This window comes from Neolamprologus multifasciatus, chromosome 23, assembly GCF_963576455.1.
Source record: "Neolamprologus multifasciatus chromosome 23, fNeoMul1.2, whole genome shotgun sequence".
In the NCBI taxonomy this organism is placed as follows: domain Eukaryota; kingdom Metazoa; phylum Chordata; class Actinopteri; order Cichliformes; family Cichlidae; genus Neolamprologus; species Neolamprologus multifasciatus.
Genome location: NC_140460.1, coordinates 30,302,432 through 30,329,839, shown reverse-complemented (window position 1 = coordinate 30,329,839; position 27,408 = coordinate 30,302,432). Strand labels below are relative to the sequence as shown.

The window sequence follows — 27,408 nt, the reverse complement described above, 5'->3', positions numbered from 1 at the left end:
TTGCCTTTTTAGGCAGCTTTGGCTCAGGTGGCAGAACAGGTTGCCTAGCAAATGGAAGGTCAGTGGATTGATCCCCAGCTTCTCAACTTATCTCTGGGCAAGATACTGAGCCCCAAATTACCCCTGACCTATCACTGCGTGTGTGTGTTTAATAAAAGCACTTGCTCAAATTGAGTATAAAAGTGTTATATAAGTGGCAGTCCATTTACAGTTGCTTTTCTTCATCATTTAATCCTGGCCTCTGTCTTCACTCGCTTCCTCTTATTGTTTCCAAAGTCATGCTACAGACTAGCAATCCTATGCTGCCATACAGAATTCCTTTTTCTCTGCAACCGACATTCAGCCAAACACAAAGTTTTTAAATTTGACAATTAAAATACACCAAAATTGTTAACCCCCCCAGTGAGCTGCACAGTGTCTCCCCAGCAGCTCTCAGCGAGCCCTTTTCCTTTTACCTTGGTGGAATTGTGAGTGCACAGGTGGCAGATTGCTCACTGCCCGTTTTTCCAAGGCTATTTTCTCATAAACGCGCATCCTGTGTGTCTCGAAGGGCAGGTCATAATGAGGTCACATCAGCTGAAAGGCTTTAGGGTGACAGAAAATTCATAAATGCATCCATTATATAGAACGATTAAAAGAAGCAGCTTCTTCATGAGCTACGGATTACGCTGCATTAAGAAATGTTCTCCAGTTTCTGCATAATGTAGAGCACAATGCCAAACCAAGGTCTACTCTGTGCCCTAACAGTGCTTCATTTCTCCTCCAGGCTCTAGAGGGCTGAATCCCAATGCTTTGTTTGGAACGCTGAGCGTTCTCAGTTGTCTAGCACTCTGCCTTGCTCGTTATGAGCTTCATTTACCACAAGCCCTAGAATAATCACTGGCTTTTCATTTTCCCCAAGCTTTAGCCTTTTAAATTCTCTAACACTGGGTTGTTTGGCCAATTACAGAGCAGCCTTTATATTACTCAGCATATTAGATCAAACTGCATATACCATAGGGGGTGATCAGAGAAATGCACAACACAGCACTGAGGATAAGAAGCTGTGAATAACAATTATTTAACATGTACTACTGGGCATAATGTGTGTGTACATTTTAGAAGAAAATAAAGTCACTAAGTGATAACACGCTGTGGCTGCTGGAGGATGAACTCACATTTTTCCAAAAAGCATCATAAGCTAATCAAGCATAAGAAAACTGCTCCAATTATGTTTTAGTTTGGAAAACTGTTCTAGAAAGTGATCAAAAGAAGCATTTGATGCAAAGACACCAACCGGGAATACTTTTATTATGAAGAAATGATAACAGCATTGGTGTGTTTTCTGCCTACAAGCTCCCACAAGGATCACCAGTGAAACTGTCTGAGGAAAGAGCCACACCACTAGTGCTTCCCACATTTTCATGTTTGACTTTGCAAGTGCAGAACAGAAGACATTTTTCATTTCTCCAGCACTGAATCCCACAGGAGCGCTGCACTTCCCTCGGATGATGATGAGAATTCCTGAAACAAGGAGTTCACAAACCCAATAGTCACCCACACCTGTAGGCATCTAATTACAGTGATGCTGCCTGATGCTGATTTATCCTCACTCACTGACACCGACTGTGTGTGTGTTACTGACGCACACACACACTGCAAAAATGCTCTGTGCTGAAGCTGCAAGCAAAGAAAATGAATGAACAGATCAATATTTCAGCTTTTTATTTATTTATTTTTGGGTCAGGCAAATGGAAAATGGGAAAATTGTTGTTTAACTGCTTGATTATCATAACTGAAAGGAAAAATCTAAAAAGTCTTATTCATGATTTTTTTTTAAGATCATTACCTTATCAAGTCTAGGCCTGTAGAGGCATCATCAGCAACATATAGGCATTATTAGAATGTTTAACCTTTGGGTTAATAGTGCATGAAGGAGCAAATAAAATTAATGACTACAGACAAAGGACAAAACATCAAATTGCAGAAGATGCGGAAGAAAAAACTTGGTTGTTACATCATCCTTTAACGTTCAGACTATGCTACATGTGGCACAGGCACTGAACGTACAGTAAAGCTCCAGGTCTGGCAAGTGAAGCCATTACCAAAGTAAGGCCCAGTCTGTGACCTCAGTAAACACTTCCTGATGAATTTACAGGCTCAGTCACTGACATGCATTCTTATCAAATACAACATAAACTTTATTTTGTACTGATTCATGTCCAGACGGATGATAAAGCTGGGTGTGACTATTATGTGACTATTATCAACTATGGTGTATGTCCTTCAAACCTGGATTTTTTTTCATGGCCACTAGGGGGCAATATATGTAGTTGCAAAACGACTTCTGGTCCTATACAAGTGGACATTTTTCATACTTAGCTTATTGGCTACGGACTTGTAATTGACGATTGAATGAGGTTTCATAGTTCCTCTCATCACATCCAGTTTCAAGACACCATGATTGGGACAAAAGTTAATCTCAAGGCATGACTTTACAAACAAGTGGGTGACATCTCTGTTCCTATGTTTATCCTTTTCTATCGATGGCTGTTCCACAGGGTTGGCTTACCTTTTAAGTGGCAAACTGCTATTCAATGTAGAGTGTCCTTCTGTCATAATGGCTGGTTTTAATGACCTAAGATGGTGACATCATTCAACTAAAGGGTTCAGGCTTGACAACCAGTGGGCAACTGGCTCACTTGCCACATAAATCTTCTATACCAACAAAACTTTGGTTCAGTGCTAGGACCAATTCTGTTTACATTATACATTATTATCAGGATGTCCAAAAAACTTGCTAAAAAGCCTTCAGCTAATCCAAAATGCTGCAGCAAAAGTACTGACAGGGACTAGAAAGAGAGAGCATATTTCTCCTGTTTTGGCTTCCCTTCATTGGCTCCCTGTTGAATTCAAAATCCTGCTCCTCACATACAAGGTCTTAAATAATCTTATCATCTTAATGACCTTGTAGTACCATATCACCCTATTAGAGCACTTCGCTCTCGCTCTGCAGGCCTACTTGTTGTTCCTAGAGTATTTAAAAGTAGAATGGGAGGGAGAGCCTTCAGTTTTCAGGCCCCTCTTCTGTGGAACCAGCTTCCAGTTTGGATTCAGGAGACAGACACTATCTCTACTTTTAAGATTAGGCTTAAAACCTTCCTTTTTGCTAAAGCATATAGTTAGGGCTGGACCAGGTGACCCTGAATCCTCCCTTAGTTATGCTGCAATAGATGTAGGCTGCCGGGGGATTCCCATGATGCATTGAGTTTTTCCTTTCCAGTCACCTTTCTCACTCACTATGTGTTAATAGACTTTTCTGCATTGAATCATATCTGTTATTAATCTCTGTCTCTCTTCCACAGCATGTCTTTATCCTGTCTTCCTTCTCTCACCCCAACCGGTCGCAGCAGATGGCCGCCCCTCCCTGAGCCTGGTTCTGCTGGAGGTTTCTTCCTGTTAAAAGGGAGTTTTTCCTTCCCACTGTCGCCAAAGTGCTGCTCATAGGGGGTCATATGATTGTTGGGTTTTTCTCTGTATCTATGTATCTGTATCTATCCATGAACAGACAGCAGTTCCCGTCTGTCAGGCTGTGACTGGCTGACAGGGCAGAGCACCTCTGAAATATAGTTTGGAGTCTGGCCACAAAAAGCCTTAAATATAATCCATAAAATCAGTCCTAAAACAAATTTGTAAGCAGTGTACTGATGCTGTAATGTGATTCCCTGCTCCAACAATTAGTTGAAGTCCGCTGAGTAATTTCTGACTAATAAAAGTCGTGTGTTGTAATCCAGTCGTGATGAGACAGAGAATCGAGAAGCAACACAAATCTGGTTAAATCGTGGTATTTTTAGATGGCGAAAAGAGGAGAGTTTACTGATGTGAAGACTGAATCCAGAATCAAAAAGTACCCCCACGCGTCTTACCACGGCCTTGATGTTGTTAGTGAGATTCGAATTGATCTGAGCGCGCAGGCTGCCCAGACAAATAAGAGAAATATCAGCTTCAGACATGCACAAAGCATAGCTTTTCACCCATGCAAGCAGTATAATTAAGGCTTTACTTCTCTATAATATGAAATAATTACCTTGTAACCTAATAATTCCATGTTGGAGGACAATAGGCTGCATGTAACTTATGAAGGTCTCCAGTGTCTCTTAACATTAACGCTTTAAACAGTCAAATAAATATGTCCACACGTCACAAAACACAACTGCAATTACATCCACCAGATATCACAATCACTGTGACTGTTACAATAACCTGCTACTCCCAGAGAGGAGCCATGACCCACTGGGTTGAAGTTTCAGCATTTTGTGGCCTAAATCAAAAGCTAACATGGATTTCACATAGTTCAGAATGAATATGTCCCTTCGGCTACCCCAAATGTATATTTTTGGACATTTTCATCTTGCTTTTGATTAAAGGTGTTGAGACCATAGACATAGCTCATTTTTTTAGAATCCAACATGTTTCAACTCTAGGCAAAATGATGCACTTACAGCAATCTTCATGTTACTGTAGGTGTAATGAAAGGTTCCCAAGTCCTTGTAATTTCTACCTTATATCAGGGTTGAGTCTTGAGGTGAAAGTGTAAATATATGTAAAGATGTTTGCAATTTGCTTGCTTTGGAGACATACTCTATGGATTTAATAAACTCAAACAGCTGGAAACAACAAAAACAGGTTCAGTTCCTGTTAATGTTTGGTCAAATGGGGACAAGGCTCAGCAGAGAAACTCATTAATCGTCTCTCACTGAGAGGTTGTGCGCCTCAGGCAAATCAAACACTGTTTTCAGTTCTCTAGTGTTTGCGTACCAGCAGATACACCAAAGCTGATGGTACGACTAAGAAAGAAATTGAAATAAAGCAGTGGCTTTGATTCTTCCCATTATCTGGTGTGAGATTTATTTTGGGTGAGTCATGTGTCATAGGCCAGAAGCCTGAGAGCTGGCAACACTGCCCATATCATGTCTTTCATAATGAGAATGAAAGTGAGGGAGAGAGACGGAGAAGTCAAAGGATTGACGATGCCTTCTGTCGTGACAGCTCAGCAGTTCATGTTTTGCCGTTGAGTTAAAAACTTTTGCAAAAGAAAGGTTACAGAGAAAGGTTTTTGGTGTAGCAGGAGGGAAATGCTGACTGTTTGTTTTCAACTGCCTTTGCTAAGCAGTCTCCTCCAACTGTTGCACTGCACAGAAAAAAAAAAACAGGACACAAAATTGTGTAAACTCGCTCTCAAGGATTGTTTTTGTGTCAAGGTTAGACTGATCTCCAAACTTCTGACCTGTGCTTTCCTTCAAAATATCTGGAAACGACTATTTTTAAAGCTAATTTGAGATTTTATATGTTTTGTGAAACATAAAAGCTCAAATTCAAATACATATACATTTAAAGCAAAACTCTTGAAAACATTTTTTTTCCCACACACATCATCCACCAACAGGAGGACGTCTCTGCCCTCTGTCTCTGCTCTCTCTGCAGTACCGACTTATACTGAGTGGTACGTTTGTGCTTTTTGTTTTTTCATGCTAGCTCTTTTGTGAAACAGGACATTATTACATCTGGATAAGAAGATTGCATATAGGTCTGTGGCGTTTCCCACATAGTACCTATTAAGCAAAGTGTATCAGGATCATGTCTCACTCACTCTCTCCAAACAATGTAAAGATATGTTGATTTAAGTCAGATGTTGCGATACGACTGATAGCAGCTCGCCCTCCTGCACTGACTTTTAATATCGTTCCTTTAATGTTTTAACATTAGTTAAAAACTGATTTTGACATATATGTGATTATGCAGGATGTAACTTTACAGTATTATTACTTTACAGTATTTATTGTAGCATAAATTACATACTGTCTAAACCAGTGTTTCCCAACCACTGTGCTGCGGCGTGTGTGCCGTGAAAAATGATCAGGTAAGCCATGGAAGATTATCTGGTTCCACCTGATTAGTACTGTAAGCGACTGGCATGAGTGAAGGGGAGAACAATTACATTCTCTTGCACAAGAGGGCACTACAACTACCTGCTCTAATTAAATAGGTGCCAACTGCCAGAAAAACAGAAGAAACTTAGAAGAAATGACATAATAGTGAAACAACGCAGTGCTTAATAGCAATAAATAAATATTTGAAATGAAAAAATAGTCAATCTGACCCGGGTCCTGGAAAAAACTCCAACCCAGATGAAGTCCCTAGCATGAGTAGTGGTCAGAAGAAAGCAAAAAAGGTATACTGGGGACAAATGGAGCCAATTCCGCTGTGCCTGGTGCGTGGGGAAAAATTATCAATATGCTTTTTGTGACATTTTTGTTTGGTGGTGTGCTCTGTGATTTGTCTAATGTGAAATATGTGCCGTGGCTCCAAAAGGTTGGGAAACACTGGTCTGAAGGACAGTATGTAATTTATGCTACAGTCAAAATAGGGAATATTGGTTTGAGACCATGGCACAACCAAAATTACTGTGCACTGCCTTGTTGCCTTTTAAATAGTTGCTTCAAAAACAGGGATCTGACGTTTGACCACTTGCTGACAGTTACCAATTTTAAAGCAACTTTTAATTTTCAACCCTTGCTGAGCCCCAAGTTCCCACTTTACTGAGGCATTAGCCCAGGATTCTGCTGGTTCACCTCATGCTACATTTTCTTTTCCCCTGAACCTCATCCTTTCTGGTCTCTTTGACAGCCCACAGCCTCATAATTGAAAGATTGTTTTTCATATGCGTAAATTTTCAATATCTTTGGAGTCAAAGCTACTGTTTGTGTGTATTTGTGTATTTCTTCAGAGGAAGGAGGTCACCTCTCCCCATGTTATCTAACAGCCAAGATTCATTGAGAGGAAGGGAGTTGCATAAACTCCATTAAACTTTCCTTCACATTTAGTCAGTGAGTTTGCACTTTAAGCCTTTATAATGTGAGTGTGCAAAAAGTCAAAGTAAAACATGCCAGGAAAACTAATAAACATTTGTTTTTTCACCTGAATTTTTTCTTTCTTTCACTGTCTTTAACAAAACAGAATTTACAATTAAACTGAATTTGCAGTGCGTGGTTTCACCTGCTTACTTGATCACACACCCCAAGATAAAAACGTTTAAGTTCCCCAGTGTGAATAAACAAGAGACAGTGAAAACTAAGAAAGTGTTTTCGGATCAGTTCATTTGGACACATAAATCTACCGCAGTAATTCCTCTGATGCAGACAAAAAAACAAACAAAAAAAACAGTCAGTTGCTAATTACACATCTTATTTAATTAGACCTTTGCAATGGTCTGCCTTCCTACTCACCTGCATGGAAAAGAACAGCAGGTCGTTTCCAGAACCATGCCGAGATTTCAGCTTGCGCCCATCAGCGAAGCGTTGGGAGCTGGGATCTGCTTCGACTGGAGCACAGCTGCTGCACAACTAATGAAAGGCTTTCACTTTTGCAGCTTCCACAGTGTTTTCCTTCAGAGACCAAAAAAGATCCCTTACAAGCTCACAGGCATATTAACTACCAGGTTATGTGTATAAATCTGAAGAATATAAACTTTCATATTATTTGCCTTAATAAATGCAACATGGAGCCTTATAAAAGCCTTTATTTAATCTCAAGTAATGGAAAAGAAGAAAGCAATCAAAAATGCAATATTTGTTCTCAATATACACTTCTGCTGCTTCTATAGTACATCTGCTCTCCTTCATGTCAAGTAATAGAAAATAGAATGATCTGCAGCCTCCTGCCAGTACTGTCAGAGACAAATAACTGCATATTACACATCAACAGAAGTAACATTCACTTGGGAATGCAAGCAGCCCATATCTTCTCTCTGTATAGTTGCTTTATCTTTCCTCATTGTACAATAAGATCTGTTGGTCTCTTGTAAGAAAATATGTCTAATTCTGTAAAGAGCACTACACACTCTGATCATTAATTCCCCTAATCTGCTTTGCTAGAGAAGAGCAATATGATCTAAATGAGTCATCACACTGTAAACTCATCGAGGTCCTCACGACGACGTGGCTGCTGCTGTGCCAGACAGTACATCCAAACATTAACACCTTATTCAGAAGTGCACAACAGCTGAAAATACAAGAGGAACATTCATAATTAGAGCCTGCAATGAACCCAAGAAGAGAGGGTCCGGGTCCAGACAAGCATGTCAGCATTTATTCCATCTGCAGTTGGCAATTTTGGGACAGTTTGAGTCTCGTGTAAATGAGGAGTTTAACACAAACCACTCAGCTTCGTGATTTGCAATGTCTTATAAAAATCACTCTGGCAATCACAGCCAACCACCTGATTGTTTTGCACATTTCTGGAAAGCATTTTCCCAAGTTTGTGCCTAATGTAGGAGCACTCAAACAACTTGGAGTGACAGCAGGCAGGATAATACAGAGGGGTTTGCTTTGGCCTCGCACTGTAGAGCTTCATGGTTAAAGAACTGACAGCTTCATTGTTGATATTCAGTATTAGCCAATACAACCAGTAACAGAGAAACAAGTGGTAAGAGGGGATTCAATGCTACACTGACTCTGTACTGGTGCCAACAGTCCTGCTAACATTTCAGGTGTTTCTTGCTGGTCATGTCGTTCCAGATGCGGTGCATCTCCTCAGGGGAGATCTGGTGGACGGTGACCACCCTGCGGTAGCGACAGAGGCTGTAGGCCATCTTCCAGTGGTTGAAGCCACTGTTCTGGAAAGGGTGAATTCCTAACTTCCGGAGGCACACACCAACGTACACGTCCTCCAAGTGCAGCAGCCTGGTGTGTAAGGAGGTTTTGTAGATGAGTTCAGCCACGTCTGCTGAAAAAACGTAGCCGGTGCCAGAGCAGAACGGGGGGTACTTGCTCTCTGGGTACAGATCCCTGGGCATGTACCACTTACTGCGCATGTCTCTGATTGGCCCACCGTTGATGACATAACCAGTGAAGTACCTCCTTCGGGGCTTTGTGGTAGGCTTCAGGAGGCTAAAGATGAGGTTCTCCATGTTGACAAAGATGTCACTGTCTGTCTTGAGGACATATTGAGCTTTAGAGCAGAAGGTGGCCACCCAGCGCATGCCCATAAGAGTCTTGAGCGTCAGGTTGTGGTATGAGTCAATAAAATCCTCCACTATAATGTCATGAAAGATCTGACTTTCCTGCTCCACCATCTGGTTGAGGACGACATCAGTGCTTCGGCCTAACAGGAAGAGCGTGACCACGCGCACATCCTGAAACGTGCTCTCATCCCCCCATGTCTCTCTGATGGCTTGACGGGCATCGAATTCCTTGTGAGTGGTGCTGATGAGGATGACAAGGAACGGGGGCTCCGACTCACACTTCTTGTCCTCGTTGATGAGGTAGCCAAAGTCGTGTGGGTTGACAGAGCGCGTGCGGATGTTGCTGAATGTGGAGTTCTTGTTCACCTTGAGTGTATTGCGTATTGGGATGTTCACCTGGCCCACGTAGGAAGTAGAGGGGCGGGAAACACTCAGGTACCACAAAGCGCTGGCCCAGCATACCACTGTCAGCAAGTATAAGCAGGAAACCTTAGAAGGCATCTCTGTTCACTTGGCTGGTATTACCAGTGGCAACAGGGTTGGAAATGTTGAAGCCACGCCTCCATGGGTTGTTAGAGCTTGCAGCGCAGCGGGAGGCTGCCTCCGCAACGCAGCTGACATTAATTTCAAGACTTCTCTGTAGTCTAGTGCTGCTATTGTGATTAAAAAGCAGAATGGAAGAGATTTCTCATCATGTCCATGCCCTTACTGTGTCCCATCGCAGCTCACAGGACGACTTTCAACTCTTTCTGACAGCATCTAAAAAAAGATGAGAAAAACAGACATAAATCAGAACCACATAATGAAACAGCAGGAGTGAGACAAGGTGAGACATCTAGCATCCTGTGTCTTACATTTTTGAAAAGGCCAGATGTGTGACTTATTTAGCAGCAATTTTTTATTCTCTATTCATTATAGCCTATAACATCAACTCAGCGATTGTGCAAGCAGAAACGTGCCACAGCACATCATTCCATCGCTGCCTCTGACGAGAGGCGCCGTGAGCTGAAGAAAGTGAATATCCCACGAAACACTACCCTACTTTGCCTCGACTCTGACCATCTTCTGTTTGCAAACACTGTTTATCTCCCTCTCATCCCAGTGAACTAGACACAGACTGACGAATCAGAGCAGTCACGGCGGAGGAGGAGGAGACAGGGTGATATTAAGGCAGAGAAGGTGTAATGAGCTCACGGTAAAAATGTAACCTCATTCCCGTGGTTGTATTCACCATTCCCTCCCCAGCTACCCTTTCCACACCTTAATGTCACCACCAACTTAGCAGCTTGATTTTGCCCTGTAATGAGCTTCGTTAGTTGGATGTTGTGGAACTCTTTTAAGAATACACGCTGTAATTGGGCACGCTGACATGGGCTATAAGGATGAATATAACATGGAATATTTATTTGGATGCCAGAATTCATTCAAAGAAAACCAGATTAAAACCTAATCCTTCACAAACAGACTTATTTGATCCAGTTGTAATCTCTTACGATATCGAAACAGCCTTCTTCTGTTTTTATTATGAGGAAACACATTTTTGTGTTGTGCATAACTCATGACGAACCAGAGAAAGTGCTACAGATCCTATTAGAGATGCTTCTTGCGCTCTGTTTTAAGATGGAAGTCCTACGATAAGAGCAGCTTATTCTTTTATCAAGCCAAGATTTTGGAATGTCTTGTGGGGCCTGATGGTTCTTTTCATCAGGACTTTTCTCTTATTCCCTCTCCACCCTCCCCCTATCTCTTTTCTCTCTTTCTTAAGCAGAGCCATCAATCTCACGGTCCAGTAGAATCCATCTCATCATGACTCCTTTTCCACACCTCCTCACTCTCCATCCACTCAATCACTCTTTCCTCTACTTCCGTGGGCGCTTGATCCATCTTTATATGTCTCACTGCCTCCCGCTCTCGCCTTTTTATTATTATTTTTGGTCTGGTTTCACTTTTCCTACACCATCTTGTTTCTTTCCTCACATCAACCATGAACCTTTACCTTCTCTGCATATCATTATTTTTGGTGCGGTGCAATATTTATCACATCAGAGCTCAACTCCACCTAATTGGCAGCTTCTACTGCAATCGGTCTACCTAAAGCCACTCAAGTTCCACAGCCTCCTCCCTCCCACTCAGACAAAGTCACTACATCATCATATTCATGCCCTTGCCACGACCTCGCTCACCCTTCTTCCCTCTCCTCCCTCCCCCATCCACGTCGGTTTCTTTTCACCTTGAGGAAGCTCTGTCGGTTTCATAATCCTCCAGAATAACTTTATGCTCACAATAACAGATATCCCACTTTAGCGATTCATCTCACGAAATCCTGACACTTAACTTCCCCTCAGAGTAAACTGAATGATGGCTGTATCGTTTCATGATGCTATGCGACATAAAATTACATTAGCATCTGAATACACTCTTTCCCAAATGATCTTACCCTTCTAAAGCAGTATTGGGTGCTTGGGATCACAGTTATTAACTGTGATGATCATTAACACCAGTGTCAGTGTTAATTTGTGGTTAGCAAGAGGTAATATTGAATGGCAAAAACAGCTCACGCAGTTTACTGATACAACCAACTTTTTACCAGACAAAGAATGCTGGATGATAATAGTAGCAGTCACAAAACATTACAACTTTGTTTGGATATGTGGATTACTTTCTTTTGTACTTCTATTTATCCTGCTCAAATGAATTATATACTCTCAGGTGCTGATGTTAGTCAAATACACCTACTTAAAACTATTGCAGTCCAATCCAACAGTCATGCATACAGTTGTGGTTAAAAGCTTACTTACACTCATTATGGTCATTTTAGACTTTTAATAATTTCTTTGAATATACATACAGGCTTAAATATATACATGCAGTTATTTAAGTCTTTTTATGTGGTGCTGAAAGTTCTACGATGTTTTTTTTCTTCAGATTAGCTCAAGTACAGTGTGTAAAAAGCTTCATGGAATGGGTTTCCATGGCCGAGCAGCTGCATCCAAGCCTTGCATCATCAAGCACAATGCAAAGCATCGGATGCTGTGGTGTAAAGCAACTCACCCCACTAGCTACAACATGATCGCCCACCAGTGCACAAAGCAAGATCCATAAAAACATGGATGAATGAGTTTGGTGTGTGAGAACTTGACTAGAAAAAGAACACCAATGGCATGAATTAGAGTGGAGACAGCATGCCAGGCTTTCTCATTCAATATTGTTCCGACCTCACAGATGCACTTTTGGAAGAATGGCCCAAAATTCCCAGAAACACATTCCTAAACCTTGTGGAAAACCTTCCCAGAAGAGTTGAAGGTGTTATAGGTGGGATGTCACTCAAGTTCATATGGATGTGAAGGCAGACAAGCAAATACTTTTAGCAATATAGTGTAGCTTGGAACTATTTCTAAACAACTGCAGTCATCACTTCAAACAACTCTACATTAAGTACAAGTTATCTTGATTTGTCACAACTTTGCCGAGGTCTGAAAGAAAAACCAAATAGTCAACTTCTGATGAGAAGAAATTGGTTAAAAACAACCCAGGAACCACCAAGGTGCAAGCCTTCCATGAGCTGGATACTGCTGGAACACCAGCTTCACTGTTCACAGTGACACAAGTCTGACATAATCGTGTGCCGAGCAAGAAAGTAGCCCCTGCTCCAAAACCTTCAAGCTTGACTGAAATTTGCAGCCGCCAACATGAAAAAGCCAAATGCCTTTTGGAGAAACATTTTATGTTCACATGATACAAAGATTAAGCTATCTGGCCACAACGACAAGAGCAAAAGTATTTGGAGGAGCAAAGGTGAGGCCTTCAGAGCTAAGAAAAATGTCCCAGCTGACCAATGTGGTGGTTGTAACATTATGCTCTGGATCTGTTTTGTTGCCAAGGGTTCTAGTACATATCACAAAACAGATGTAATAATGAATACAGAGGACTACTGCATCTCCTGTTGCTAGCAACAAGCATTATGGAAATGTCTTGAGCCTTGTGAGCAAAAAGATTCAGTGAAACAACCTGAACTGACCAAGGATGACATGGTAGTTTTGGGACCACAAGATCACTTCTATGATCTTCACCAAAATGTAATTCAAGTTGAACAGAGCGCTTTTTATACAATAGAAAAATCCAACATGAACAGGTTTTAAAGAGAGTAATCCAAAGGAAACAGGAGCTGGACGCAGTGCAGAGATAAATAGGGAGACAAATTCTTAAATAAGACAAGGTCTTAAATAATCAGGCCCCATCTTATCTTAATGACCTTGTAGTACCATATCACCCTATTAGAGCACTTCGCTCTCACACTGCAGGCCTACTTGTTGCTCCTAGAGTATTTAAAAGTAGAATGGGAGGCAGAGCCTTCAGTTTTCAGGCCCCTCTTCTGTGGAACCAGCTTCCAGTTTGAATTCGGGAGACAGACACTATCTCTACTTTTAAGATTAGGCTTAAAACTTTCCTTTTTGCTAAAGCATATAGTTAGGGCTGGACCAGGTGAATCCTCCCTTAGTTATGCTGCAGTAGGTGTAGGCTGCCGGGGGATTCCCATGATGCATTGAGTATTTCTTCTTCAGTCACCTTTCTCACTCAGCATGTGTTAATAGACTTCTCTGCACTGAATCATACTTGTTATTAATCTCTGTCTCTCTTCCACAGCATGTCTTTATCCTGTCTTCCTTCTCTCACCCCAACTGGTCGCAGCAGATGGCCCCGCCCCTCCCTGAGCCTGGTTCTGCCGGAGGTTTCTTCCTGTTAAAAGGGAGTTTTTCCTTCCCACTGTCGCCAAAGTGCTTGCTCATAGGGGGTCATATGATTGTTGGGTTTTTCTCTGTATGTATTATTGTAGGGTCTACCTTACAATATGAAGTGCCTTGAGGTGACTATTGTTGTGATTTGGGGCTGTATAAATAAAATAAAATTGAATTTGGGCTTTGTAGATTTTATTAGTGGAGTACAGGGACAAACCAAAGCATTTTGGAAACTCAACCGATTATATATCCTAAATAGTTAGAGACATACTAATTTCCTCTAAACCTCAACTTTAGAGGCAAGGAAAAATGAATGTATGGTGTTTTGAGAAAGAAAAGCATTCTGAAAGTTGGCCAAAAGAATTATTTTGGACTTGCAATTTCATTTACTTGGGAAATAGAAATGGCACATGGAAGGCTGTTGTCCTATAGTTCGGGTAACACTGACTTTTATTAGTAAAAAACGTTGAAAAGGTAATCATGAAAGCTGTCATGGTCCTGGGTCGTTAACCCAGTGTTTTGAGTTTATTGTTATTATTTTCCAGTTTCTGCTGTTTTGCATTTGTTCTTATGGTTTGAGTTGTGTGTTTAGTGTTTCTATCATCAGTATCAGTACGACGAGACCACTATGGATCCAGCGGATTGGTCCGGTGAGAGCGATCTGACACGCATTCTTCGCCTGGTGGATTGGGTGACCCACACTTCCAATGCAAGGGCGAGGGTTGTCGGGATAAATGCTGTAGAAGCAATCCTCACGGAAATCCCTACCTCCGCCTGGTCCAAAATTTAATTTCGGACCTGCATGTGACCCGAGAGGTGGTGCAAGCTCTGGAAGTGGCGGAGTCCGCCCAGCAACAGCAGCCTATGGCCGTCACCGAGCAGCCGCGTCAACTTCGCCTGCCAGAGGTTTTGCCCAGCCCGTCAGAGCCATCAGCGGGGGGGAAGCGACGAACCCGCCGCCGGTGCGTCACTCCACAGCCGGATTCTGGGACAGTCAAGCTACCGGCTGAGCAACCTTTTCAGCCATCACTTCAGTTAGCTGCTCAACAGCTAGTAGCTCAGTCTACACCTCCACCACAATCAGTTCTGCTACCTGTAGCTCAGTCACAGTCTTCACTTGCCTCCCTTCAGCAGGCTGTGCCTACGCTGCCCATTTTGGACTATTGCTCTAATGCTAATTCTGAACAGAGAGACAAACCTATTCACAATGAACTGGTTCCTCAAAAGCTGGCTATGACTCGCTCCAGGGCCTCCCCAGAGGCTGAGTTTCCGCCCTCAGCCCACTTTGGACCCCTGAGCTGGGTCAGTGCTCCGTGCAGCTGCAGTCTGCTCAGTGTTTGCCAGAGGCTCCCATGCCTGCTGGTTCTGATCTGTCTCTGCCAGAGGCCCGCGCACCTGCTGGTTCTGCCCTGTGTGTGCCAGAGGCCCCCGTGCCTGCTGGTCCTGTTCTGTCACTGCCAGAGACCCGTGCGCCTACTGGTTCAGCTCTGTGTTTTTCCTGAGGCCCGCTGGTTCACTCCTGTGTGTGCCAGGGGCTGGGGGGCTCGCGGAGCCCGTCCAGCCTCCTGCCTCGTCGGCTGGGGGGCCCGCGGAGCCCGTCCAGCCTCCTGCCTCGTCGGCTGGGGGGCCCGAGGAGCCCGTCCAGCCTCCTGCTTCGTCGACTAGGGGGCTCGCGGAGCCCGTCCAGCCTCCTGCCTCATCGGCTGGGGGGCCCGAGGAGCCCATCCAACCTCCTGCCTCGTCGACCGACTAATAAATACACGCCAATAAATGTATCCCAGAAAGTTGAATGTCTTCATTTGGGAGAAATATTTAATCGCCCATTTAAGTGACTTCTTCAGACTCAGCTGAGTGCAGCTTTCATTAACAACCTTCATAATCAAGGATGCATCAAGACATGTATTATACAAAAACAAACCCAAATGAAAAACCCCAGTGCTAATGATCTGCTAATATGAACTGGTTGTCATGACAGCACGTTGACAGGCCAGAAAGAGACAGAGACAAAGAGTGAGAGAAAGAGAAATTGGAAGGAAATAGGTGGGGAGATTTGCAGTCAGTCTGATGTATGCCAGTGTTAAGTGCTAAAGTGTTTTAACCCCACGCGTCAATTTAGCTCCCTCACACAAGTCTCTCCTGCCTTGTTCGCTGCTCGCTATGTGTGGCAGATAAGACAGTACAGTACTTTACAACAGGGATCCAACATCTAATTAATTCACAATATAGAAATTTAAAGAAAGTACATTAACTTTGCTGGCAGAAATTTTCTTATCAAATCTGATGTGCTGTAAAATGTGTTACAATAAGTTAATATTTCAACCAGAAATACCCAAAATTCTCTTTCTCAACATTCTGACGGGTGAAGGTTTTGTCTCTTTTTAAATTTGACTGAGTCTAAGTTGAATTTTAAAGTTTTGATATAAAAAAAATAAGTCATTACCTTCAGCTTTAACAGACCTATATATGTAAAAAAAAAAATCTTTTTTGATTAGTGATTAGTAATGTGATTGGAGAATTTAGCAGTACAATAGTGCAATACTTCTGTAGGACACATCTATTTGAACTTAGCTGCCATTAGTGATTGGCTGATACTGATGGGTTCCACTGCTACAAAACAAGCAAAAACAAATGAACTGAGGTGGTTTACTTACTTATGGGCTCAGCTATTTATTTTACTGGACTGCTTCTCATTTATTATCAACCTGGACTACTTGGCAGTCAATTTATTCTTGTGCTGACTAAGCAGCTGTATTCATTTTCTATTTCAATGTTGGTGAAACTGCCTTTTCTTTATCTCTGGTCCTCCACAGTTGCTGCAAATCAGGGGTGACAAATGAGCAAGGCAGGGAAGACTATTATCTATGTAGCCTAGCAAAGCAGACTCCTAGGTAACATTCACAGTGAAGTTTGGTCTGTGTCACGGTCTGAGCTGGCAGACCGTGCGGAGATGAGAATGAGTACACAAAGCTAACAAAACCTAAACTGGGAAGACTAAACACTACATGAAACCTGAAAACTTGGAACAAGAAACCTGAAAACCTGGACACACGGGGGAAATACATTGGGGAGGATACACAGACGATCCAACAGGTAACAAAGGAAAACACTCACTATATATCCAGATGGTAACGAGGAAGGGAGTAACCAAAGGGGGACACAGGTGAACCAAATCTGACAAGAGGAGAAAGGAAGAACGCAAAGCTAGATACACTCACAGAAGACACAAGAATCTTAATTACAAAAACACAAGACACTGGGTCACAGCCCCAGTGACAGTCTGTGAAACCAAATCTACTGATCTTAATAAAAACAGACTTGGGATTTGTGACCATGATTAGTGAAAAAGAATTTGTGAAATTAAATTGGAGTCCTTGTGACTCGAGTTGGGTTAATTAAAATAAAAAGAAAACACTGTTATATGGGTTGAAAAGGCAAAAACTGATTTCTGTTCATCTTCCTAATCTGCATCTATGCAGCCATTCAATGAGAATGCTGAAGATGTGAAATATATATATATATATATATATATATATATATATATATATATATATATATATATACATATATATGTATATATATATATATATATATATATATATATATATATATATATATATATATTAGGGGTGCAACGACACTCGTATCGATATTGAACCGTTTGATACAGTGCTTTCGGTTCGGTACGCATATGTATCGAACAATACAAAATTTTTAATTTATTTTATCAACTTTCCTTCTGACGGTGCTGTCTGTGTTGAGCGATCAGTGGTCAGCGATCAGCCTAGGCGGAGTAGTCGAACGCAGATTCACTGAGCACAGGGCAAGCTAGCGAGACAGAAGCTAAGCTCTCGTTGCAACATGGCAAATTGAACCTCCCCCACCCTCATTCAGATCTGGCGTTTGGAACTATTTTGGTTTTCATGTGACGTATGACCCTGAAGGTAAGCGCGTCATGGACTAAAGTAAAACAGTATGTTGGATGTGCCACGCAATGCTCAGTTACATGCGTGGGAACTAGTGTGTTAGCGCAGTTAGCTCGTTAACGTGTTGGCCGTCCAGCCCTATGCACGGGGTGATCCGTGGTAGCTCGTTAACGGAGATTTGCCGTGTTGTGGCGAGATTAACGCTGACAGCACTAGTGGGAACACAACGAATATGACTGCACATTTACTCCGACATCATCCTAGTGCAAAGACAAGTGGAAGCAGACAAAAACAACAAGCACACATGCTACAAACTTTACCCGAGTCATTTAGACAGCCGTTAGCACATGATTCTCCTTATGGGGACCTGATATGTTTAATATGCCGCTGAGAGTATAGCCCAGAAGAAGCGTATAATATAGCTTTTATTTTGGAAAGAGCCATTTCTCTGTAAACTCATATTTTCCAAAGATGAGTGATTCCTCAATCAGATACAGGGCTCGCAAAATCGCTAGCCCGACATCCCGGGGCTAGCGATTTTTCCAGTCGGGCTACCAAAATCTATCTCTGCCCTGCCAGTCGGGCTATCGTAGGAAGGAAAAATATATGTCAATGCTTTTGCATTCTTTCGGAAATGTAGCTGGGTAATTATGTCATTGGCATCGGTGAGCCACTGTCAATATGTGACATATTGAAATCGCGTTTGAATTTGCGCTTGTTTTTTGCTTTCACTTTGCAATCGCGCGAACTGTGTATAGAGAGCGACAGAACTGATTGGTAAATGGTAAATGGTAAATGGACTGGTTCTTATATAGCGCTTTTCTACTCATCTGAGCACTCAAAGCGCATTGGTGAGTGATGATAATTTGCGCACCAATTCCTCTGCCATCGTCTTATCAATCGTTAGCTTACTATGCAAACATGACAAGTGAAATCTCCTGCAGCAAGCTTAAACATCTATTATGTGAGTGCCTGTGTAAAAGCAGCAGGATATATATTTTCGTTCTGCTGAGCCAAATAAGACAGGTGAGAAGAAGTGACAGCCAAAGAAAAGCTTACCACAAAACGGAAAAGTTATGACAAATCAGACTATAAGGCAAAAAGAAAGTGCAGCTTTATGGTTTTATGGACAAAAGAATTTCTGTGGCTGCAATATGACGAGCTAAATAACCAGGGCTGCACATAAGTGGTCCGCAGGTGCGCATTCGCTGTCAAAATAAAAAACGCGCACAAGATAAGAGGTTGCAACGCGTGTTTGCGTACATAAGATTTTCTGGAGGAGGACAGACATTTGTTTAGAACTCTTAAAGATGTCGAAGAAGCTCCTGCAAATGTACTTCCCTTGCCAAGATATGGGAAGACATTGCAAATGTACTTGGATTTTAGGTCGCAAGCCACCCAAAACTTGATCCCAAACTTGTCAGGTTTACTTGCAATATACTGCAGGGTTAGGGTTATACTGTGGGTTTCACAGGTTTGCTGACCAGCAGCCTAGTAAACCCCGCAAGATGACAATTTCATTGACCTCAACACAAAAGGAAGTTCACAGCTTTTAGCAGCTCCCCACCCCCACACACTAACAAAGAGGCAGTTGGCAGTTAGAAATCAGCAATCATTCACACACCCCCACTCCCCCACTTCTCAAGTAACAACCTAATTTACATATGAATTGATGCTAAAAGACTAGCCAATTTAGCTTCCACTTGGCTGACTTGGGGTTAGAAAAGCCTGGGACTTCCAGTGTTAAGCAATTACTTTGGTGTTCCTCCACCTCCAAAGAAATGTCAGAAGGAGTCCGAACCACAAAAGAAGCACGTATTCTCGGAAAAGTGGTTGCAGGAGGTGAGCTGGCTTCAAACAAATGATGAACGCACAGAGATTTGGTGCAGAATGTGCCGTGAAAATCCCACTCTAGCGGACAAAAACAGCCTTTTATATGGACGCAAACGCGCGCTGCAACTCCTTATCTGGTGCGCGTCTTTTATTTTGACAGCGAATGCGCACATGCGGACCACTTATGTGCACCCGTGTAAATAACATAATGTTCTGCCGGGTGTGTTGTTGGTTTTCCCTCGATTTCTGAGTCGACACGCGCCTTTGTTAGTGGGACCAGTAATTTTAAGAAAGGCCCCCATTAGAACCCATGAGAAATGCAAGAAATGCATTATTGCTCAGTCTGCAATATCTTTCCCAGAACAAACACCAGTTGCAAATAACATACTAAAAAAAACCTGAAAAATCTGTTTAGAACAGACTATGTTGCAAAGAGTGAACTACCACTGGCACAATTTAGCAGTCTTTGCAAACTTCAAAAAGCAAATGGCCTTGATCTTGGTTCCACTTGCCTCTTACCCGTGACTTCAGTGGAAATTTCAAATTCAGGATCTGACACAGACTGATTCATGTTCTACACAGTTCTTACAAGTTCATAGAAATTTCTGTTCAATTAGAACCAAGTATTTGAGTTGATGATTGTAATTTTTACACAATGTTGTAATTTTGTGTTTCAACAATTTTTTGATTAATGTTTTGTTTCCGTTACAATATTATACTTTAATGTATAATATTGTAAAGGAAACAAAACAGGAAACAAAACATCAATCAAAAAATTGCTCTCGGGCTACTTAAATTTATTTTGGGCTACAAAAAACTGAAGAGCCCTGAGATATATATATATATATATATTTTTTTTTTTTTATTACTTTTTTGTTTCAGCAACATTACATTTAAAAACTGTACTTTTGAGTTAAAATATATATTTATAATTTTAATAAATGACAAATTAAAAAGGCATGAACATTTTTTTTTGTATCGAAAAAATATCGAACCGTGACACCAAAGTATTGAACCGAACCGAACCGTGAATTTTGTGTATCGTTGCACCCCTAATATGTATGTATATATATATATATATATATATATATATATATATATGTGTGTGTGTGTGTGTGTGTGTGTATATGTATATATATATATATATACATATATATATACACACACACACACACACATATATATATGTCTTCCACAGTGGAATAAAAGAGTTAGGCCGACCGAATAATGCAGAAAACAGTACAGAGAGAGAGAGGGAGAGACAGAGCTGTGGTCAAGCAAAACAGTAAAAGTAAGAGTGAATACATGACGATGTTTATGTGAAGCGTAGTTTGGATATTCTTTTGCTGCTGGTTCGGTCAATATTGTTTGGAGAGACATCAAATTAACAGCTTCAGAATCAGCGCATTAAGGGCGTGAACACAAAGCGCTGAACCGCCGACAGATCAGAATCAGTGAGCTGTCGGCTTTCAGCCCCGACCGTGAGAAAGGCGACATCTAACTGATTCTGATCCGCGGGTCGCGCTGTGTGTTTAAGTCTTTGTGCAGAATCCGTGTTCCTGCTCTCATTTACTGTCTTAGCTGTTTGGTGGTTGTTGAAATTTTGTGAGATTTCACCAGAGATTCTGGCATTTCGGGCAAAATAAATTTATATTAAAAAATCGATTCAGGATTTTAATGAATCGATTTTACGTTATCCAAGCCAGAATCGATTTTAATCGATAAATCGATTATAAAAACCCACCCCTACTTCTAATGCACTATTAAGTGGAAAAACTTGAAATATTGATAGTGATTAAAGTTTAACTCAAATGTTCTTCTAAGTTTGACCTGACACCATTGACATGATTAATTCTTCAGAGACAACTGGCAGCTCTTTTCTTCATGGAGAACTCACAAAAAACTGATACTACTATATCACAAACTCATATGTAAACCCAGCTCAAAGCGAGAACCAGGTGATGAATCCAACTTTAATTAAAGAGTCAAACAGCTGGATCCTACAACTCCCACGTAGTACTTAAAGGCACTAAGTCTAAGAAAAGCTCAAGTTCCAGCCCCCTAGGTGTCACTACAGAATTTCAGATAAAGATACCTGATGTCAGCAGCCAAAGTCAAGATGACCTTTATGTCATTACTGTGATAGTTTTGGAGGCTCCTCTATAGCTACAAGCTACATTATACAACTGCTCATGGCATTTGCATCGTGTAAGTACGACGTAAATTCGACACCTACCTAGATCTTCTAGCTGTGAGGACGCTATCATGTTTTTTTCATCAGCAATTGTGAAAAGTAAGCATATACACTTGTTGTACAAGTCCACTCAAAAAAAAGTTATGACGCAATGTAAATGTAAATAAAAACAGAAAGCAATGAATGTCATGAACCCTTATTTTATCCACAATAGAACATAGAAAATATAGAAAATCTTTAAAGTGCAACATTTTACTACTTCATAGAAACTTTAAGCTCGTATTCAGCAAAAATCTGGGACATCGGGGAACAAAAGTTGAACACGTATGTGGTGAGTAATTGGAGGTTCACCAGTCTGACAAGAAAAATCAGGCAAGAATGAGACAATCTGGAACATTTTTGAGATGTTTTGACGCCATCAGTTTAAAATAAGCTAATATTTTCCTTTAAATAGTAAAATGTTTCAGTTTAAACATTTTATTTTATTCACAGCAGATCAAAAAATTATTTTTTCTATGTGCCAAATATGGTTTTGAATGAGATTAGCATAGTTTCATTTATTAGCATTTTACACACCATCCCAATTTTGGGGTAATTAGGGTTGTATATAAGAATGTGTAAATCCAGTTTTCTTTTATAACATGTGTGACGTGTGATCAAAAAATCCTGGCATGTTCAGACAACTTTTATCATGACTACTGAAACTCTTATTCTGCCCATACACAATGTGCACTCTGAGATTTCACTAACTTGCACTTCAAACGTCAATAACTCTTTTAAACTGACCCAAATTTCATGTGAAGGATCAATGCTGGCGTCTCCAACTGAATAATTATCAGTTGAGTCAGAGTTTTCAAGCCTCAAGGCTCTGCATCATGTGAGTAGCTCTTTGTTTTAACTGTTCAGTGTATTGACTGTGAAGGGATTATCAAAGTAGAATTCAATTCAGTTTAATTCACAACAACAGTTTCCTAAAGTTGCTTTTATTGGAAAGTAAAGAACCTACAATAATACAGAAAAAAACAATCAGATGACCCCATATGAACATCATAGGGTTCACCACCTGGAACACTCCCCAGATTTGGCTCCCTGTAGTTCTGTCTACATCCACAAAAATTAACTTCAGCTTGAAGGTTCACATTGGAGCAAATCTTGTTCCTATCACAGAGGCATTTGTGCAATTGACCATAATAGGACTTTCACTGAGATAAGTAACGGAGTGCTAAAAAAGGATCCAGAGATATATCTTAACGGGCTCTTAAATACCTCTTTTCTACTCAAGCACTTTGGACTCACCGTTATTTCTATGCTTAAGTGATTTCTAACAAACATTCATATGTTGCCCAAGGATACTATGGCAACAGTCAGGGATCAAACCATCGACCGTCCAATTAGTGGGAAACTTCCTGAGTGATTGGATGACCTTGGATGTGAAATCCCAGGTAATGCTTTTGACTTTTATGAACCTAATATCAGCATATGTACAAGTTATGAGCCTAAAACTCTGGCTTCTTTCTTTCTTGGATTAGTGTGGATTAGTATAGAGGGCGAGTTTCTGTTTGTTGGAGAAGCCAATCAACAGAAAGTTGGCTTGAAAATGAAGGGAACTGAAACGGCTTATCCTAGCATAAGACAAACAAATTAATAAAGAATTAATTAAAACAAATACATTCTTAAGAATAAAAATCTAGACAAGAATGGAATTTTTATTCAGATATATAATAATATATGGTGTTTCTGTCAGGATGTAGGGTGGTTAAAAATAATTTTTGAAAAGCATGAATCATCAGCTCTGTTGTCTTTCTAATCAAGTGACCTCTATACGCCGGAGCAAAAAAGCTTGAAGGCTATGTAGATGTGGGAGTTTCAGTCTCGTTCAATGTTGCACCAGGTAATTGATTGCAATCATTAGTGCCGCGTAGAGTGACCTTGCTTACGGGAAAGAAGGGGGTTTGGGGGGTTGGGGTGACTTTGCAGGAAGACAGAAAAACAAAGGCAGCACATGAGTGGTTTAATAGACTGTAATGTGTGTCTTCATTGCATTGGAGGTACGCATGTGTAAGAGATGAGCTGAGAGGGCAGACACATCTGAAGGTAAATAAATCATATTCCCAGCGCTGGGCTGACATCTTACACTCCTGCTGCCTGCTCCCATATTACAGATTTAATGACTGACAGAGGGAAAAACAGCAAGCAGTTTCTACCACTGGCTGCTTTCATGACTGCTGATTTAAGCAATGCTGTCAAAACATTTACTTCTTTACATCGTAGCATTACGATGTGGAAATACCATTTGAAAGCGAGGCATGACCTGTAAATATAGCTCAACGCAAATGAACAATGAAGTGGAAAACACACTTGCCACTCTGCATTGCTTAAACCAAGGCTGGTTTTGCATTATGGTGGTACTGCTTTTTAATATTTAATGATTTAATACTATTCCTGCTGAATGTGTGAATGTGTCTCCTGTTCATGTCATGATAGAAAAAGACATAGCAAGAAGGAGCAAGCCAGATGGATGAGTGAATAAGTATGAAGTGGATATTAAAACCACAGACTGTGTATAAAAGATGAATGTAGTCATGGTGATGTCACTCAATGGGTTTGGACAAGCTGCAGGTTTAGGGGTGCAACGAAAAGATACGCATATCTGCTAATTGGTTAGTCAGTTAATTAGTGCTTTCACAACCCAAAACAGAAGTAGGAATTTCTTGGAAGTGTCTGTGTCATACAGCAGGCCATATTATTTCTCAGAAAATTCCATCAAAAATGCTCCAAAAGACACCGAACGCACACAAACAAACCTATGCCCCTCAACCTCAGATCCAGACAGATTAGATAAAAATATTCCTCCGTTGTATATATTTTGCTACAGGAGCTGTAAACATGCTTCTAATGCTGTATAGTCAGCATTTTAACATGGGAGTCTATAGGGATTGACTCACTTTTGGAGCCATCCTCAAGTGGCTGTACTGTTCTGTTTGTGCAGTAAATTTCAGGGACTTGGGCAGACGTTATAATCGTTGGCTTTAATCTGCAAATTTAAACGATCTCAAATGCACATACACATTTCTCTCACTGATGCTGAAATGGGCTGTCCACAGCACATAACTCAACACCTTATCTCACGCTCCTGCTGTTCACTATGTGATAAGCTCAACAGGAGGTTTATAATTGTCAGTCACAAAAAAAGAAAAGCTATCTTCTGTTTAATGTTTGATCCTCTTTTCCTCCAATCTTCTGCCAAGTCTAAAATCCATTATGTCAGCTTCAAACATTCAAAAGAGGAATTAATGTGGGAAGAATTTAACAGCAATGGCCAAATTGGTTTGCATCCCACCTAATATGAAAGAGACGCAATTAAAATGTCAGGGCTGGAAGACTCCCAGTGTGGCACCAGCTCCGCTTTTGTTTCCTGGATAATAAAGGAGTCAATGATTGTTGAGGAGCAGCACAACCAGACATATAGTCAGTATTACAGTCCACAGGCTGGACATTGTGGGCTTAGTGGAAAGCCTCTGAATGCAAAGTAGCTTAGGAGTGCCAGAGGAAATGGGATATCAATAGCGGCCAACAGATTTGGCTGCTGTTCAGAAGCCTGATGCTCCACTTCAGTGCTGACTTGAGCCCAAACTGTGCTGGGGCATATCAGTTTATAGACAAGCAGTGTTTGCAGAAAATTCTCAGCATTTGTTTTAAGGTACCTGGAGAATTAATGTCTGCCTCAGAGGACGTTCTAACACTTATTTATATTAGTTTCCCAAACTGCCTGAAATGTAGCAGATAATCTTTTGTGGTGCGTGGTGAACTCTGACTCTCACCCATCTTGGGGACTTATTTGCTAAAGTGACGTTTCTGCTGGATGACAAGGCGAGAAAAAACTTGGAGTCTGGTTCCAAAACACAGCTGCATCTTAATCATGACAGTGCTGAGAAAAAAATAGCTACTACAGAAGACAAGGTGAGTTGTTTTTTTTTTTTATTATTATTTGCAGTGCTGGGTATTGGAGGAGGCTTTTACTCCAAATAGATTCACTGTGCTCCCCACCAGCCAGACCTGTGCTCTGAATGCTAAGCTCTCTCATAAATTGTAAATGACAACTTGATTCATGCAGGTAATACATTTTACTGTCCGACTGGGTGACATTGCGGTTATACATTATTGAAGATCTGGGACGATGCGGAGGGAGGACGTTGGAATTATGGTAATACCACTGAGGCATACTCAGCAACAAAAATTAAACATTACGACACCAGCTGGTGAGGACAAATGCTTGACTAGCAAGGACAAGGCTAGACACAGTGCTGCCCCCTTCCTGATTCTTTAGTGTTTTTGTTTTGGGGTTTGTTTGTTTTTTTGCATATTTTTCATACTTACATAAAGGAATTTTAAACTTAGCTTTTAAAACTCAGCTTTTAAATTTATGGAGGGGGAAAAAATCTATCAAAAAGGACCAGAGTGATGGTGACTGTGAATCTAGGGCCCTCTTGCTATAAGACCAAACCACTGGGCCATGCTGCTCGTGGGCTGATGATCTCAAACATGTAAGCATGACATCAGAAATGGGGCAAATACTTTTTCCCCATGTATCACCATGCTGCAGGGGAGCAAAGGTGAAACTGGTGTAGGACTGACATTGGATAGTAAAATGGGAATAACCTTCAGATATCTCCTGAAGATGACAGACTTTTATAGTATTGATGGAATATTTCAGCTGTAGTCACTAGAGAGCCCAGTGGCAAGGCCTTTATCCGGGTGCACATACTCTCTGCACTTCAGCAGTGGCCTGCCTCACATCTCTATACCCACAGTGCAAGCACAATTTTCCACCTACAGGCACCTGGCATCTGCAGTAAAGTGGAAGTGCCAGATTCAGGGGCAAGTTATATTTGAATCTTTGTTTATTGATGTGAAAGTGCCACAGAGCTGTTGACCACACATCACACCACTGACACCATGTTCGATGAGCAATAAAGTGTATACTTTATCACCTAGAGCAACATAAGAAAGTATTAGTCGGTAAAAAAATACAATAAATAAGACAAGTTCCTCAATGCCTTGGTAAGGTCAATGTAATTCATCAATCCAACAGATGAAGAGAAACCTCTGTGAAAGAAGGAATCAATACTACTGCAACAAGCGGTGGACATAAAGACACACCTGGTATCATCATCCTCACATAGCCATTTCTTTGGCTGTCATTTAAACACCTCTTCTTTCTATGCAATCTCCCTCACTCTTTCATTCAAACACTGACCTTAAACCTGTGAGTGTCTACAAGCAGAAGCAGCAGTGGTGAGTCTCTGATGAACTTGTAAATTCTCTGCTATTGATCCAGTTCTGCAGGGTCTGTTGGAGTGATTGGCTATAATTTTATTTTCCCTCAGTTACATCCATCAGCGAGGCAATTAATCAGACTTAATATTATATAATATTGTTAATATAATATTGTGTAAGTACAGTATCTTGGAATGGAAACTTCCATTAAAAGCACCAAATCCATACTACTGTGTAAAATTCTAAGATAACACAGCCTGACAGACATAAATGAGTACTTTTGCACCAACAAGATTCCCAAAGAGCTATTAGCCAAAAACTGGTATATGTCAACATGCTGTGCAGTGTGCCCTAAAAAATACTTGAGGAACCAGGAGAATGGAAATCCAAAGGAGAAGCAGATCAAGAAAAAATATATATACACAAGAAGAAGAATATCAGAAC

At 41.1% G+C, this 27,408-nt stretch overlaps 1 protein-coding gene and 1 long non-coding RNA gene across 6 annotated transcripts in view; one reads left to right on the top strand and one right to left on the bottom strand.

Annotated features, from left to right (window-relative positions):
- The first annotated feature begins 2,700 nt into the window (after positions 1-2,700).
- On the top strand, positions 2,701-13,418 carry LOC146491945 (uncharacterized). The gene is made up of 2 exons (XR_014872179.1): positions 2,701-2,917; positions 13,218-13,418. It is a non-coding gene; the product is annotated as an uncharacterized LOC146491945 (long non-coding RNA).
- LOC146491943 (beta-1,3-galactosyltransferase 1-like) overlaps positions 6,710-27,408 on the bottom strand; it is a 180,381-nt gene continuing 159,682 nt past the window's right edge. For all 5 annotated transcript variants that reach the window (XM_085149959.1, XM_085149958.1, XM_085149960.1 and 2 more), the window contains one exon: positions 6,710-9,760. In XM_085149959.1, coding sequence (XP_085006085.1) covers positions 8,516-9,502 — 987 coding nt within the window. In that variant the 5' untranslated portion in view covers positions 9,503-9,760 and the 3' untranslated portion in view covers positions 6,710-8,515. The remainder of the gene's footprint in view (positions 9,761-27,408) is intronic.